Raw genomic sequence first — 16871 nt, forward strand, 5'->3', positions numbered from 1 at the left:
TAAAGCGAGAGAGCTCAATCAGAGAGAGAGACGGACAGAGAGAGAAAACAAAGCAAATAAGAGGCCAATAGGAAGCAAAGGGAGAATTTGAGCATCAATCATGATTAGAGGCAATAAAACCAACAGTGGCCCACACAGTCAGAAATAGGGGTACGGAAGGGGTACATTACTGTGCCCCAAGGTACAAAAATGACATTAATACAGTCTAAGGACAAATATTGGACCTCGGGGGAACTATCTGTACCTTTTTTAGCATCTGAAAGGTACATACATGTTCCTTAATTGTGAAAAGTACTTATTTGTACCCATTCTTTCAAAAGATAAAGTACAGGTTGATTAAGCTCTTTTTGATTAGAGTTTTTTTTTATTCTTTTTGACAGTAATTTATTTGCAACTGTATTGATTTAAGCATATATTTTAGTGTTTTTATTTTATTTTTTATTATTTTCATTGCTGTTGTTGTTTTTGTATTCCCTGAACCCCCCTTATTTTTAAGCTGCTTTAAGAACGATGAATTTATTTGAAAGAAAAAAAAGTAAAAATGCATTTAAACATTTTTTTAAGAGAGTGTTTTTTTTTAAAGTATAATTATTTGGATGAATTGCAAAAAAGCACCCTTATTGAACTCGAAGTGCGAGTTGAGCCCATCCTCACAACATCAAACAAAAAGTAGAAGAAGAAACTCAACGAATAGCTGGTGGATTCTAGAATTTTCTGTAAATGCAGCAGGTGCCATTTTGTTTTATCAACGGACGGAGATGGATGACGAACTTGCAAGTCCTGGTGTGCTCTGTTCACTTTCAACCGAGGAACTCTTAACAAAAATACAAGAGTGGGGCTTAGATGTCACCGAAGCTGAAGCTCAGCGTTTCAGAGGTAAGTTTTATTTAAAGAAAAATGTAGCGTAATTACTAATTATTGGTTTAGCCTAGCTTAACGTATATTAGCAATTTAGCTAGTTTCGGCACTCTCTTAGCTCAAATTATGTCTTTTTACAAACGTTTTTACAAACGTTTCATGTGTAAAGTTGAGGTCACAGTTCTGAAAAATGAAAAATGTGTACACATAGTATTTGTATAAGTTTGAACTTATATATGTGGTTCGGCCACAGTCTATGGGTTCGGTAACCCCTGCGCAGCGGAACGGCGCGAAATTTGATTCCCTGGTAGCTGAATGCAGTTTACCATTAGTGTATTAATGGTTTAATAAAATCACGTTTTTACATCCATTCCAAGGCCATCAACACACATGGGCGGCTGAATATAACGTTTAAAGGAAATATCTTGACGCCGCACTTGTTTAAAATATAACAAGGGTGTTGCAGCTGGGGTTTGATAGTCGCGTTTTAAGCAATGTGGGAACTTTTTCAGCATGTAATCTGAGCTTGTAATACGGTCCTGCGGGTGTTATCGCTATAAGTAATCGGTCTGAAAGAACAGACGGCAAAAACTGTCGGAAATCTGGAGAAAGGAGTCACCTTAGTAGTGAATATTAACACATTACAGCATTCTAGTCTTTTTTTTTTCTTCCAAACTTGAAAGGGCACAAAAGCATGCAGGACTCTGCTCTCCTGTGTCCAGTAGTCCCAAACAAACATCTAAATTTAAAAATGAAAACTTTGCATATCAAGAGGATTCACTCTAAAAAATTTGGTTTATTTTATTTAATTTACTGATTTTTTTAATGAATATTTCTTTGAACTGAAAGAAGTTGTACAAAAGGTTTTAATGTGTGTGATATACGGTTTTTACCCATGTAAAAATGTGGTGATAAATATCCTTACATTGAATTTAAAGTTTGTACTACCATTTATCTTGCAGACAATGAGGTTGATGGTGACACAGTTGACTGCGGTCTTACTGAGACTATGGTTGCATACCTTTTCCAAGGATCCTTCAAAAAGCAGGTTAAATTCAACCAATTTGTGTCAAGGATGAAGGAATCTTCAGTGACGCTGACTCTACAGACTGTCTCTCCAGAAGACTGGCAACCATCTACTTCGTCAACTTCAATAAGGTATTTTCTTATTTATAATGAAGTTAGTATGTCTGAAGCATACATGTTGGCCGTTATGCACTTTTAGGATTTAGTTAATATGATCATTGTTTCTACCATATGTATTGTTACTGTAGTGTTTTATACTTCAATTCATACAATAAAAACAAACACTTAACTGTTTTCACAGCAATGAAAATACTTTGAGACTGCCAGCCTCTTTTGAAATTCCAAGATTTTCCAAAAATCTGCAACTAAAACTGGACAACAAAGAACCGTGCCATAAAAATCCAAGGGACAGACACACAATAATCAGGGTTCTATATGAAGCTGTGGCACAGTATACTATGTAAGTTAATCAGGGTAATGTTAGCTTGTTGCTTTAGAAAAAGCTGAATCTGTCATATTGAAAATAAACTCACACTTGATAAAGTTTGTTTGTCAGCAGTTGCTCTAACACTTATGTTTCTTCTTATATTACAGGTATCCCACAAATTCTGAATATGTGCAAGCTGTGAAGACGCTGGTAATGAAGTATCCTTTCCTCAAGGATCGTGAGGGAAATGGTTATGTAAGTTAAATTTTAAATTTGCATAAGGTTCCTTCAAGATTACAAAGTAAAAGTGAAGCTTTTTTCGATCTTGTTTTGTTAGTAAGACAATCTGTAGCCTCTCAGTAGGTTTGTATGAAGTATGTTTACTGATTCTTTGTTGGGTGTATTTTGTGTAGATTGTTTTTACAGTAACTTATGTTTCTGTTCAACAAGCACACATGGCATATGTCTTTGAGACGTAAATTCAAATCAGAGCGGGCACCACTAGTCGACAGTGAGGCAGTGAGGCGTTGTAAGGAGAAGTTTGGTTCTACGAGGAGAGGGCAGCCTAATAAATGTCAACGAACAAGTCAGAGAAATGTTTGTCAGGTTGGTGTGAGGGACATCTTGAGCTATAAAATGTTCTTGCCTCTGTTATTACATCTAAAACTAAGGATTAGGGATGCAACTGTACCCCTTTTTTCAAACCGAAACAATACCAATACTTGGATTAGAGCACTTGCTAATACAAAGTACCAGTGCTAATACTTCTACCTCACAAAAAATTATTAATTGGAAGGCGCTAAAAGAGGGTGAACTAGATTTAAAAAAACATTTTAAATATGACTCCAAAACTAAAATTTCAAGTTAACAATTAAGATTTTATGTGAAATTATTTCAGAGTTTCCATATTTTAAATATTGGTTCATGGTATCGGTTAACTTTAAACGATACGAGTTCTTTGTGATGCACAGATCGTGTCAGCTCTAATTGTATATTTAGTCTTATGTTGGGTTTCTAATCTGTTTTGACTTTCTCTTCTCACTCTTGCTTTCTTTCAAGGGACCATGCGTCCAAGGAGAGGATTTATTATCCATAGACGCCCACTTAAAGGTCTTACAGTGCCAATATCAGAAGATGCAACCAGATACCATGGTGGTTCATAACCGTATGCAGCAAACGTTTGCTTGGCGGCAAAAAGAAATTGCAGATGGTATGCCTGTGGAAGATGTGTTGAAGAAGTACCCCTTCTTAGGGATGCCTACTGGTGTAAGTCAGAAAGCTGAATTGAACTTGGAAATAGCTGTCACATTTAACATGTTTATAGTAGTAAATTTTATTTGCCCTTGACCTTGCTTTCTTCATCTGTCCCTCTTTCCTTTTTTTGTATGTTCATGTAACTTCTTACAGTATTGTTGTTAAATTCTATAAAAAAAAAATTATGCAGCACCATACATAATTAATATCAACTTTAGATTATTTCATTTTCATACACTGTTATTTTGTACTGAAAATGAATTTTTTACTTGTAGCTGTGCAACGAACTCGGGTGGATCCAACCAACAACGGGTAATGTAAGCCAGCGATTTCGTGAAGGGCTCTCATGTGTTGCAGCAAAGGTGATTGGCCTTACACGAGGGAAAACCCCACTCTACCAGCTCTACCTTGATGCAAGAAAGGAGGCTCTCACTGATGACCTACCAGGTATTTGCTTTTTTTTTTTTTAACTTCAAGGCTTCCATTTTATATAATTTTTATAGGTAACTGGAAATGCCAGATAAAATGCATGGGTGATCTTGTGTTTTTTTTTTTTGTTTGTTTGTTTTTTTGGCAGATCTTGACACAAGGGCTGCACTTTTATTCCTGCCATACGTCTTCAAGGAGAAACTGGATCTCTTTGTCATACTTGGAGAGGTGTGTGTATTAAAATATTTAGTCTATATAAAAGGAAAACAAATGTATCTTTTGTTAAGAGACTAAGATATTGCTTTCCTCTACCTTCTCTTTTGACTTCAAAGGTTCATCCTAAAAACCCCTATCCAACTGTTCAGCTACTTCATGAAGACTGGAAACCAGTGTTCTCCAGAAGCGCTCCAAACATTGTGAAGTTGGATGGCAGTGAAGTGTGCAGAAGCTCGTGTATTTTTGAAGGAATCATCTCTTCTTTCTGCTTGTATTTTGTCTTCAACCTTGCTTATCCAAAACATCTGAAGAACACCCTGATTTTTCTCCAAAAGTACATTGTGAAAATAGATGAGGGTGAGGACCGGCCTCTGCCAATCACAGTCACCAGACAAATAAATCTTCTGTATTGACCACCATGCCTCAGCCATATCAGTGCTCCAAATGTGGCAGAAGAACCTTTAGTTTGACAAAGCTTATTCAGCACATAGGACTTATTCATTCCCATGATGCCGATTTTGATATAACCTGTGGACTCAGTGACTGCTGTTCTTCCTTCAAAAAATATGAATCTTTCAGACGACATGTGTATAGGAAACACAGAGAACAGGTGTTGTGTCCCCATAAAGACTTAGATGAAAATGAGCAGGAGGTAGTCAGTCCACATCCAAATGAATTTGCAAATGACATAACTGAAAATATTGAAACCCCTCCATCCTGGGATGAATTTTTGATAAATTTCAGAGACAATCTTTTCAAGTTCATTCTTAAGTGCAGAGAGAAAAATTCTTTACCAGCCTCTGTTCAGGAAGAAATTATGGAAGACGTGAATTTTCTGATGTGTTTTTTCAAGGAGAACTACGATGCTTTTATAGCATATCATTTAGAGAAAATGGGTCTTGACGTGTCTTTGTGTCCAGAGCTTAAAAATGTCCTGCATTCAAATGAATTTTTTGAGAAGGCTTCAACAGCTATTCGATCTCCTTATTTGGTCAAAGAACATTGCAAATCAAAGCTCAACATCACAGAGCCTGTTCATTGCAAATTAAGAGACTCTGTGGGTCATACAGTTGGCTCGTATTCATATGTGCCTGTTGATAAGGTGCTAAAAAATTATCTTTCTCATGAAGACATACAAGATCACATTTTTTCAAGTGGCAATTCGGAAACTGATGAATTTCTAACAGATTACTCTGATGGAGAAATCTTCAGACATCATCAATTCTTCAAGGATAACCCAAATGCACTGCGACTCCATTTTTATGAGGATGAATTTGAAGTACTTAATCCCCTAGGATCTAAACAATCCAAACACAAACTTAGTGCATTTTATTAGGTAGGCAATTTGGACAAAAGGTACACTTCTCAGCAGAGACACATTCATCTAGCGTTATTGGTACGCTATTCTTTTGTTAAGCGGTGTGGTTGGCATGTTATCCTTAAACCTTTGCTTGATGATTTGGAAAAACTTTCCACTGATGGCTTTACTTTTACCATTGATAAAACTGAACACACTATTCATGCTGCTCTTGCAACTTTATCTTGTGATAATTTATCAGCTCACATGATTGGTGGTTTTTCTATGTCATTTAACACTGGTAGAATTTGTCGGTATTGCATGGCTTCTTATGAAGATATGAAACAATCCTTTGAGGAAGAAAGCTTTGTTTTAAGAACATCAGAGGTTCACCAGTATCATCTTGCACGAATCCAAGAATTTCCGGATGATAAAACAATATATGGTGTAAATAGTTCATGTCCTTTTGACAGACTGAGTTATTTCAGTGTTACGCAAGCTTTACCACCTGATGTGATGCATGATCTGTTGGAAGGTGTAGTTCCTCTAGTTATGAAACTAGTGATTTGTAAATCCCACACTGAGAAGCATATTACAATTAGAGAGATCAATGAAGAATTGCAAAAAATGTCCATTGGTCAGAATGACAAAACAAACAAACCAGTACAGTTATCAGAGAGACTTCAGAGTGTTGGTATTGTTGGATCAGCATCTCAAAAGTGGTGCCTGTTCAGATTGCTGCCATTTCTGATGGCAGACCGTGTGCCACCTAATTGTAAATATTGGCATGTTTTTCTTCTATGTCGTGAAATAACAGAGATTGTAATGGCTAAAAAAGTGCGAAAAGAGAATATTTTATTGTTGAAGTTGCTTGTCCATGAGTTTCTCACAAAACTGAAAAGTGTATTTGGGGATGTAATTACACCAAAGTGTCATTATTTAATCCACTATGCAAGACTGATTGAAATGTTCGGCCCTCTACGTTTGTTATGGTGTATGAGATTTGAAAGTAAGCACCAGTATTTCAAAACGTTGTCCCGCAATTGTAGAAATTTTATGAACATTGCTACAACTTTGAGCAACAGACATCAGTTCAGACAGTGCTGGGAGTTTTCTAACAAAAGTTTACTTGGTGAATTTGAAAATGTTTTTGGAAAAAGTGTGACTACATCATTTTTGTCATTACCACTGGAACTGCAACAAGCACTGACAGTCTATTGTGGCTTTTCTGAAGTTGATAGTGCTAAGAAAGCTTTCCAGCGTGTGTCAGAAGTAATTGTGAACAGTGTCAAATACTGTGTAAGAGATGTGTTTGTCATTGATGTACTGCATTCAGAGAAGATTCCTCTGTTCTGGCAAATTAAGTACATATTTAATATTGACACAATGTGGGTCTTTTGTGGAAAAATTCTCATTCCTCTGTTATATGACAACCATTTTCATTCATACAGTGTTAGAGTTGATAGTGAATGGACATTGCTAAAACCTGGACAGGAAATTGATGTTGCAGCTTATGACACATACTCTGTTGATAACAGTTTGTATGTAACAGTTAAGCAATGTATTTAAGAAGGTAATAAATGTGACAAGTATTTTTGACTTTGTATCTTCAATTTTTCAAATCTTGAGAAGAAAAATATAGGAAATCTGTGTGTAGATACTGAACCTTTAGAAATACATTTTTGTACTCCTTTTAAGGGTTCTTTTTTGTACTTTATACTAAGGGTACAACTTTGCCCTTTAAAGTACAGGTTTGACGTGTAAAAGGTACAAATTACAAGGGTACAAATCAGTACCCACAGTTTAGGGTACAGAACGGTACCTTAGAGGGTACCACCCCAGTGACAAGCCATTGTACCCCTATAGGTACATTTCTGTACTTTAATTTCTGAGTGTGCATCAGCAATAAAACAGAAGGGGAAGGTTATGCTCATTTTCTTCCCCGTCTGTATATCTGCATACATGTGTGCAAAATAAGCATGTGTGGTTGGGGACTACTTTCTGACATGCCCTCTAATGCTGTTAAAGTTTTCTTGTCTTTGCAGAAAATAAAGCCCATAATAAAGCCCAGGCACCTGAAGTACAATGGGATGCCATATTGGGAGGTAGTGTGTGGGGATGCGGAAGGCTTGGAGAGGAACAGCGTGAACGGTGTTTGATGGGATGAGAGAAAGTTTTTCAGAGATGCTCTAAGGCCCATTAGTGACTGATGAAGGCACAAGTTGCAGCAGAATTGCACCTGTGAAAGTGGTGGCCGGGTAAGCACCAAGGCTGGGCTCACGTAAGGCTCATAGAGTAACAATTGCAAACAAATTGCTGAAGCAGACTGTAGTGTGCCACAAGGTTACCTTCACCTCCATGAATCTTTAAAGAAGGCATCAATGTTTAAAATATGAGTTCTACAGCGAGTGATTGCCCCTAAATAAATGCAACGCTTTGTCAGCTGAATGTTTTACCAATCAAAACTAATGTCGTCTAGTTGCCAGAGTGCCCCCCGCCTCCCCTTCCTAACCCTCTTGTTTGCTTGACACATTTCACAGATTGATGTGTGTGTTGCGAGATAATACCTTCTAATCGCGGGTCAGATTTATAACCCAGCCAATCTTTTTTTTTTATTTGATATCCTTGTCGTGATTGATAGATATCATCAAAATTAAAGGCTTAACTTTGAGGTCAGGAAGAGTGATTTGCTGTCAGCGCTTCTTTAATACCAAGAAGGGGAGCCGGCAAGTCGTTTCTCTTTGGGGACAGCCAGGAAAAAAAAGATGATGAGGATGAGAAGGAGTAAGAGGAGGAGGAGGAGTGGTAAAGGGGGGAGGGTTGGTGGAGGATGAGAAAGATGGAGGACTGCATCTTATGAGGTTATTAGGTTTTAATCAATATGGTATATGGCCAGAGGATGATTGGAAAACAAACCTAATCTGGGAAGCAATACATCTCTCATTCATCTCCCAGGCTCTCGCTCTCTCTCTCTGGTGGACCTGCCTGGCTCCTATTGACACTTTATTCCATTCAATACACATCAGAGCGAATGTTGGGTTCCTGTAAATAACAACCACTTAAAAGAGGCAGGCCAACAAGCATCTGTGATATATGAGAATCTTGCAGCTGATGTGAACTTGTGGCCGATGCAAAATATGGAATCAGCGTTGTGCAGGTAGAGACATTTTAAGCCACATTTTTTGTCATGTTAATAGATTACCAGGTACACACCTATTGCAACAGAGGAGAAAAGACAAGCTGGTTAAAGGTTAATTTTAACACACCACATGATTTACCATGGTCATGCATTTATCCTGTTTTCTTACACATCTGATGCACATATAAGTGTTGCGCATTCCATTTTGACACAATAGCATGTTTTCGAACCCTTTAACCCATTTGTAATGTTTTAAAATCAAATGATGAAATGTATGAGGCACTCTGCTGAAGTACACATCTGGGTATATTGACCTGGCCTGGTACATTATTAGAATATGTGCCAGGCCAGCTTGGGAGACACCCCAGAGCAGATCCAGGGCACACTAAAGGGATTGGGAGCAGCTGGGGTTTCCCCCCAGTAAAAGCTGCAGGAAATTGCAGCTAAAAAAAAGGGAGGGGTACTCATGGCCATTAATGAATTAGGAAAATTATAATAAAGTGGAAGCACAGATTCTAACCCATAGCTTGGAAGATCTATAATTATACCTCCTAAATGAACAGACTCACATAAACACAGAAGCACACATTTGTTGCTATATACCAGTCATAAGCAGTTTTTCAAAGCTGTGGAGTCTGAGACCATACAGGAAACCTCGCTTATTCTTTTACTGTTACTATAGAGATCGGAGAGTGTGGAATAATTGGCTCTTGTCTCGTTAAGGTATCCTGAAGATCATCACAACGCTAAGTTCAAATAACTTCATCAGATTGATTCTCACATTCATTTCAAACCGACAAACACGCACATGCTCATATACACAAATGCCTGAGTGTACAAAGTCACCCATGCATGAAAAAACTGCAGACACTGCTGCATGTACATTAAATCAGTTTTGCAGATGCCATCTTTTAATCAAGAGGCCTTTAGATCACACGGTTGTGTACAAATACATGTACACAACCTGAAAGGGTATCATGTCTGTACTGTACTGTAGATGTCACAGAGAAATTTTAAGTTGAGTGCATAATATACAAGCGACTGCAAGAAATCTGGTGTATGTTTAGGTATGTGTGTTTTTCCTTTTCATACAGTATATTGTTATGTGATTATGAAACACATAGGGACTTTTCCTTCAGTTGTCTGAGTTGACTGTATGTCAAACCTATTCAGACTTGTGTGGTTTTACCATTTACAGCAGTGAAGCAGTATATGTGTGTCCAGTGCCTAAGGGCACCATAGTGAAGGTCACTTAGGTAAGGATGCACATTTTGTAACTTTACCCCTGCTGTTTACCCCCCCCCCCCCCCATACAAAAGTGTGTTACATCAGCTCGATGTTCAGCACAGATGTGGATATGACAGTGCCCTTTCCCTCTCAAACTGCCACCACATCGTGCCTTAGTCTTTCCACATGGTAACAGAACCCAGGAGGGAGATCCTGCAACAGAGCATGACTAAATATTTCAGGATAGCAGATGGTCAGGACTTTGACAGTACTTTTGAAAAAAAAGAAAAAGAAGAATATGTGGACTCTGGATTCATGGCTCCTGGCAAGTTTATTGCAACATTTTTGACCGAGATGATATGCTGAGCAGCCTTGCAGAAGTTACAGAAGATAGCTGACATTTATAGAAAAATTTAGTCCAGTGACATATAATTAAGTTTCACTGAAATGGAAGCCACATACCTGTCAACAATAGGATTTCAAAATAAGGGAAATTTTGCCCTGGGCAGTCCGCCACATATGCCACACTCCATATAAATAAGGTTGCACAGCCCAAATCCCAGTAATCTAATATTCAGTAAGCAATCACTTGCTTTAAAATATTACTTCAACAAGGATTGGGTTAACTAGTTCCATAGCTGGTTTTTTATTCCCTTGTCTCTCAAGCAAAATCCGCTTACAGGCCCTCCAACCCGACCTATGTAAACATTTGGAATACAGTAACACCTGACACCCTTGTTTTCCCACTACAGTGCTCCACATTTTAAAAACAGTGTGCTCCATCTGTTTAAAAAAACATTTTGTTAATTCATTGCTTTTCAATATCAGCAGTCAGGAGATCAGATGCTCAAATTAAAATAAATAATTTAAAAGACAGAAAAAATGGTACAAAAAAGCCACCGAAACATTTGCAGTGTAAAATACAATGAATAATTACATTAGCCAAAAATAGGACTTATTCAATAATAAATTGAGTGTCTATGATGAACGCCATTGTTGCTGGGACTGGTCAAAATAGAGGTTGCTGTTAATAAGCATGAAATTAATTTTGTGTCAAGTTTAGAGTTTATGTGACTGCTCTTCCAAGGCTATACTGAGCCTATTATAATACATGCTCAAGACAGCACTCTTGATCTGCAGTTTAGTGCTTCATTAAATGTAACAATGTAATTTTAATACAGAAAAATCGAAGAGTAAGATTAGACTCAGCTGATTTTTAAATAAGCCTGTTTAGTAGTTTAAGTGGCTTAAATGCTTGAAAAAGCACGTTGTAAGTTATTGTGTATGGCTGCCTTTATTTGTATTATTAGGAAATATTCTTTTTTAACACCAGAAGAGAACCTTTTGGAATAAAATGTAATGTGTTCATTTTTAAAACTTTAAAAAAGGGTAGGATGTACATATATGGAACTTTGGACTGTTGAATCTTGCACAATGAAGATTATTATGAAAAGTTGGGTTTTTACCAATACTCATTTAAGTGTGTGAGTGTTTTAACAAACATGCAACAATAATATGTGATGCTTTTTGGCCTTTGTAAGTTGTAGTCTTGAAGAAAAATGGAAATCATTGCATTTTAGACCAGAAAAGACAACACTGTTGAATTAATTCCTTGTGTTTTGCTCTTGACATGACCTTCCAGCCTTCATAAATGATGTGGGCACTGCTTCACCTTGCAGAAAAATGCAAAGTTTATCCAGTTAACCATGAGTGTTCACCATTCCTAAACTATATTTAGAGTATCACAGACTATTACTGGAGTGGTTTAACTGGATAGTCAATTGTAATGTTTACAGAGCCTTGCCAGACTGCAGTGAGTCATGAGAAAACTGGAGCTAAAATGGGCTCGACTTCCATGACATATGAGGTTTGAATGGAATCACAGCTGGTCAGAAGCATGCAGAGGCATATTACAAACATAAATTAAGTATTCAAATTTAAAAAGGAAAATATTGTTCCATTATGTTTTCATATTTGCCTCTTTGAATTCCAGCTCCTAATCTGGATTGAAGTACACACCCCTACTCGTATTTTGCTGCACTTTGTTGTTCTCTTTATGGGTGCTTAATTTAACTGAAAAATGGAAGCTTTAACAACGACATTGTCTCTTCATATAATCATTATGGAGAAACAAGTAAGAGAGACAATCAGTGTATTAAGGAGCTGGAGCAATGATTTAGAGAAAAAAGAGGAACACAAAAAAGGATGCTTGTACCCAGTCATTGATATGACTCTAAATTACTGAATTTTATCCTTCAGTTCCCTTTCTAGCCCAGTCTGCAGTGACACCAGAACTGGATGTTCAATTGCATTAGAGCCATCAATGGACTATGGATCAGAAGGATAAATTATTAATCAGTTTGTGTCTACTGTTGTGATTGTAAGATTATATCATATATATGTATTGTCTATACATAATCATAAGCATGTTTTTAAGCTATTGATATCAGTGACAAGTGAATTCTTTTTAATTGTATGTCTGGAACTTTAAATGCAAACTCTTTCTCCTCAGAAACAGACACAGACACCAAAGTGGACACCCCAAGAGCTTTCTGTATTTGGAGTAGGCCCAACTCATTAGGGTGATTGTCTGAGATGCGCTTTTGACCACAGATCATGAAGTGCATAATTGGCCCTGGATTTGCAGTGAAGAGGGAGAATATATAGTGAGTGCCTGTCTATGTGTGTGTGTCAGTGTGTGCCTGTTTATGTGGCTGTCTGTCAGAGTAAGTATTTTTGCATGAAAGCAAAAATGAGATGCAAGTAAAAGCAATTTTCAATCATGATCCAAAATTATGTTCCCATATCTGTATAATTTATGGAGCTTAGCTGATAATGTTAGGTCATTTAAAAATTAAAAATAGCCGGGGTCCATGATCTCTACTCTGCATTTTTATTATGAACCAAAGTTTCACATTTGAGCCTGTGAAGAAAATGTTATCATGTATTTGTATGACTAAGTTGCATACTGGGTGCCAAATTTAATGTAAGCTGTATGCTGTGATAGTTTTAGTGGAGAAAATAATGGTTGTATGTGGTTCAGGACAAGAGAAGAATTGCATCGAGTTGTTCAACACTTTTTTCTGTATGATGCTAAAGTTAATAATGCAGTTTCTTCATTGGGAGAGATATATAATGTAGTAGGAGCACACAGGGGGTCAATGAATCATAAATAAGGCTTTGAAGATCAGTAACAGCATGACGGCTCTGTCTGTCAGTTTGCTACTGTATTTTTTCCTCCACCTGCTTTTCCTCATTCCAAAATCCCACACAAACTTAATCTCCATCTTCCACTCGTAAAAAAGAGACTGGATGATGATAGGAGAGGAAAGACGAAGAGATGTGAAAACACTTTGGTTGGTAGGATAGAAGGCGATGCAGAGAGGCAAATGTTTAAGGCTTTGCTTCTCTCTGCACGTTGATACGTTTATGTTCCAATTATCTGCATGAGCGAGGCTAACTGATTGGTCCAATATGACTACAATGGCTAAATAAAAAAACAAAACAATAAGCACTTACATCCTCATTCATAATACTAGAACCTATGTTTATGTCTCATGTAAAAATCAGTTCCTCCTTAATGCCACTGTTTATGACTGAACATCAATCGCATAAATATCTTAGCACTTACTCTCACTTCACTTTGAACAATGATAAGATTTGTAACAGCAATTAATGCCAATGAGACTATTTATTAGAAGAGCGAGAACTATTTGTGTGTTCTGTTGTGTAGCGTAAAGTGATGTACACGTATTGATTCCATTCATTAAGGGGCTGATGGAAAAAAAAATAGGTGACAAGAATCAAAAGCAGATGTTTGCCAGCTGGCAGTGCTGGAGTACCTGAATGCGTTACACATTGCTTGTTATTAAAAATTATTATTCTTTTACTCCCTGTTGAAAGTAATATATTGCACTATAATGTTGAGCCTTATGTTTTCCCAACCCTAATATATTATAAGCATAAATCCCCATCCTTAAAAGAAGACCTGCAAAAGACTCTTTTAATACTTAAGTATTATCATCATCCCCTGATAAAACTGGCTAAGACCCAACCCCCAGTTAGCACATCTAAGAAAAATATGATGAAAAGGGAAATATTTCCTCTATTATCTAGTTTTGGCTAGATAGATGGAGGTCACGCAACATACATTCAGCTTGAACATCATTCTGGGTTTGAGGGTCTTTTACTACAAGTTTTGCCCTAACTTGGTGCCTTAGAGATTTGTAGCGCTTCATAGATGTTACTCACACTGTACCTTCACATTATTGTCCCTAGGCACAATTAATTTGAAGTAAGTGGTATATATTCACATTGCAAAAATTTGTAAATTTTAGTTTTCCTCTCTCACGCCATTCTGTATGCATGAAAATGCACATCTGCCCATTATGTTGATAATCAAAGAACTCGTGCAATACAAATAACAACTTAATTGTAAGCAATTACACAAAACAGACAATTAAACTGAAGCAATACAGCTGATTCTGCCAATTGGACATTTTGTTTCCTTCCAGGTAAATATATTCTTTTTGATTCAGGAATGTATTGTCAAACTTCTTTAAACCTGATTTCAGAAAAACAAAAGCACAGTCAAGCACACACATAAACATTGCTGAAGTCACTCTGGACTAAAGTGAATTAGATACTCTGTTTGACCGAGTCCCAGTCACCTGTAGAGAATGAACCACTTTGTAGGCGATCCGCACAATCATAAAACACGATGGTAACGTGTACAGTGACACTAAAACTTTAGTGTAATCACATGAGAGATAATGCATTTAGGACATCGATGTGAAGGGCAACCAGGTCAGCGATTACCTTTAGTAACTAATAAATGTTACATCAACCAAAGCCTATGAAGTCTATTCAGTTGGTACAGCAGCAGCGGATGCTTTGATTCTCCGGTCAAGTAAGATTGATGATGAACATGAAAATATATTTTCAATGATTTTGTAGCCACTAAAACTGCTTTGTGAAAATAAAGCAAAATGCTTGTACAGCAGTTTTTCAGCCTATGGAAAGGGAGGCATTGAATGCCGAGGTCATGTAGTCATGCATGGAGGACTGCCAATATTGGGAGACTTCATTGCTGGAGTGTAAATCATTTAACTGATGCGGATAATCATACTCGAGCTTGTTCATGGACAAGGGGAAAAGAAGAAATGTGAATATGAGAGAGATGGGATAACCAAGATTTTTAACAAAGGGAGTTTATTTGAGGAATTGATTTTGTTAAACATCCACAAAAAAATCAAAACTATAATAAGAATATCTTGAAAAGAAAAAGACATTTTAATCATCGCATATTTGCATATTCTAAGCTGCATTAACCAGTGCATGCAGGAGCATCCAAGACCGTGTAGCCAAAATGACTCATCAATGACAAATCACAACTTTGCCTTCTCAACAGCCCGGTCTTACAAAATATACTCAAATATTGAATCTCTTTATTTCTATGTTCATGGACACCAACTGTCAATGAACTCAAATTTCAATGGGAAAGTATTTCATGGCAGAAGCAGATATTTTTGTAGGAAAATGTCAGTAGGTGCCACCATAGCAACCAGAAAACAAAGTTTTAAAAGATGTGGCAACAACTGTATTTTAACCCAATTTCTTTCATTTGAAAGTAAATATGAGCGCAGAATGATGAAAAATCATATTCAGGGACATGAAATAATGTCGATGAACACACACACACACACACACACATAAAAGTTGTGTCTAGCAACATGAATCAATAGATGTAAAGGTCTTGACTACATCACAAACTGCCGAGACCATGTTGTTCTGACAAACATACCTTATTTCTCTGTACAGCTAAATTAGAAGAGCACACAAGTTATAACCAAATGGGTACTGTACATATACAGTAAGCTTTTCCCCATCTGACAAAATCTTGCATTATAATAGCTGCTTGTAGGGACTATAGTATTACATTTCCTTGATTTTGTGTAGACACTCCCTGCATTTGGGTGCCGTTCAGGGAAAGATTGCAGTGGTATTTAATGCAGAAAATGTCCACTGTGGCTCTGAGGATTAGACTTTCACATTTGATAAAAACATTTTATCCCTAAACGTCAGACTGATTTTGTATCCACACAACACATCAGTGGAATTCTTTGTCTCCGGTTTGAGACTTGAGAAATGTGGCACAACAACACAGCCTCTTCTGACAACAAGGCTATTGTTTTATTATACAGTGTTGCCTCACCATTTGTATCTTTGTTCACTGTGGATTTAACACTTTTCTTTATTCAGTAAGAAATAGGAATTCCATGGAAATAGAGAGACACTGTCACAGCACATATGAGGCACTGTTTAAAAATGAATTTCTGTAATTTCTTCTTGCTTCTCTAGATCCATGAAGGGAATTCCTAGGACAATAAAAAGGAGCCAGGTAGAAGTCACACACCACATGTTCACATTAGCAACACAAAAGCACATACCGTAATTGTCGGGCTATAAGCCGCTACTTTTTGCACAAGCTTTGAACCCTGCGGCTTTTAGTCAGGTGCGGCTTTTCTATGGATTTTCCATGATTTTTGTGATATCGTAAGACGATTTGTTTTGTTTGTTCCGCTTTTGTACGGCACTACGTTGCCTGGCGGAAGGATCGGGGTTCAAGAGTGGTATGTTAGTCACATGTCCTTCCGCCAGGCAACATAGTGCCGTACGAAGTAGCGCGAAAAACAAACTTCAAAGTAGCGCTACGCATTCAGCGGGAGTCGTGGATGACGAGCGGCGATAAACTTGCGAAAAGCAAGTTATGCCCAACTCCACCGGTGGATTCTGACAGCGTGGAAAAGTGCGAAAACATCCACGATCACCAACGGATTTTGAAGGGCTGGACTGCTGCATGATGGAGAGGAGGACACCGCCACGGCCCTTCTGAGGGTGTTTGACTCTGACACTGACAACGAGGATTTCTTTGGTTTTGAAAGTGACAACGAAGGAGAGAAGCGGAGAGTGGATGACGAAGCCATCCTGAGCCTGTT

General features: G+C 37.5%; 1 protein-coding gene and 1 long non-coding RNA gene across 3 annotated transcripts in view; both read left to right on the forward strand.

The window, feature by feature from the left end:
- The window catches only part of LOC145423644 (uncharacterized), a 101474-nt gene that overhangs the window by 31628 nt on the left and 52975 nt on the right, over positions 1-16871 (forward strand). The gene's annotated exons all lie outside the window — the stretch shown is intronic.
- On the forward strand, positions 136-7106 carry LOC113024808 (sterile alpha motif domain-containing protein 3-like). 2 transcript variants are annotated; one of them, XM_080296346.1, is made up of 9 exons: positions 136-876; positions 1821-2016; positions 2186-2344; positions 2479-2566; positions 2762-2917; positions 3371-3577; positions 3841-4012; positions 4143-4222; positions 4327-7106. In XM_080296346.1, the coding sequence occupies exons 1-9, from the start codon at positions 597-599 to the stop codon at positions 4621-4623; spliced, it is 1635 nt and encodes a 544-aa protein (XP_080152472.1). In that variant the 5' UTR covers positions 136-596; the 3' UTR covers positions 4624-7106. The 2 variants fall into 2 exon arrangements, with proteins under 2 accessions (XP_080152472.1, XP_080152473.1); XM_080296347.1 differs by lacking the exon at positions 2762-2917.

This window comes from Astatotilapia calliptera, chromosome 22 (genome assembly GCF_964374335.1).
Source record: "Astatotilapia calliptera chromosome 22, fAstCal68.1, whole genome shotgun sequence".
Taxonomy (NCBI): Eukaryota; Metazoa; Chordata; class Actinopteri; order Cichliformes; family Cichlidae; genus Astatotilapia; species Astatotilapia calliptera.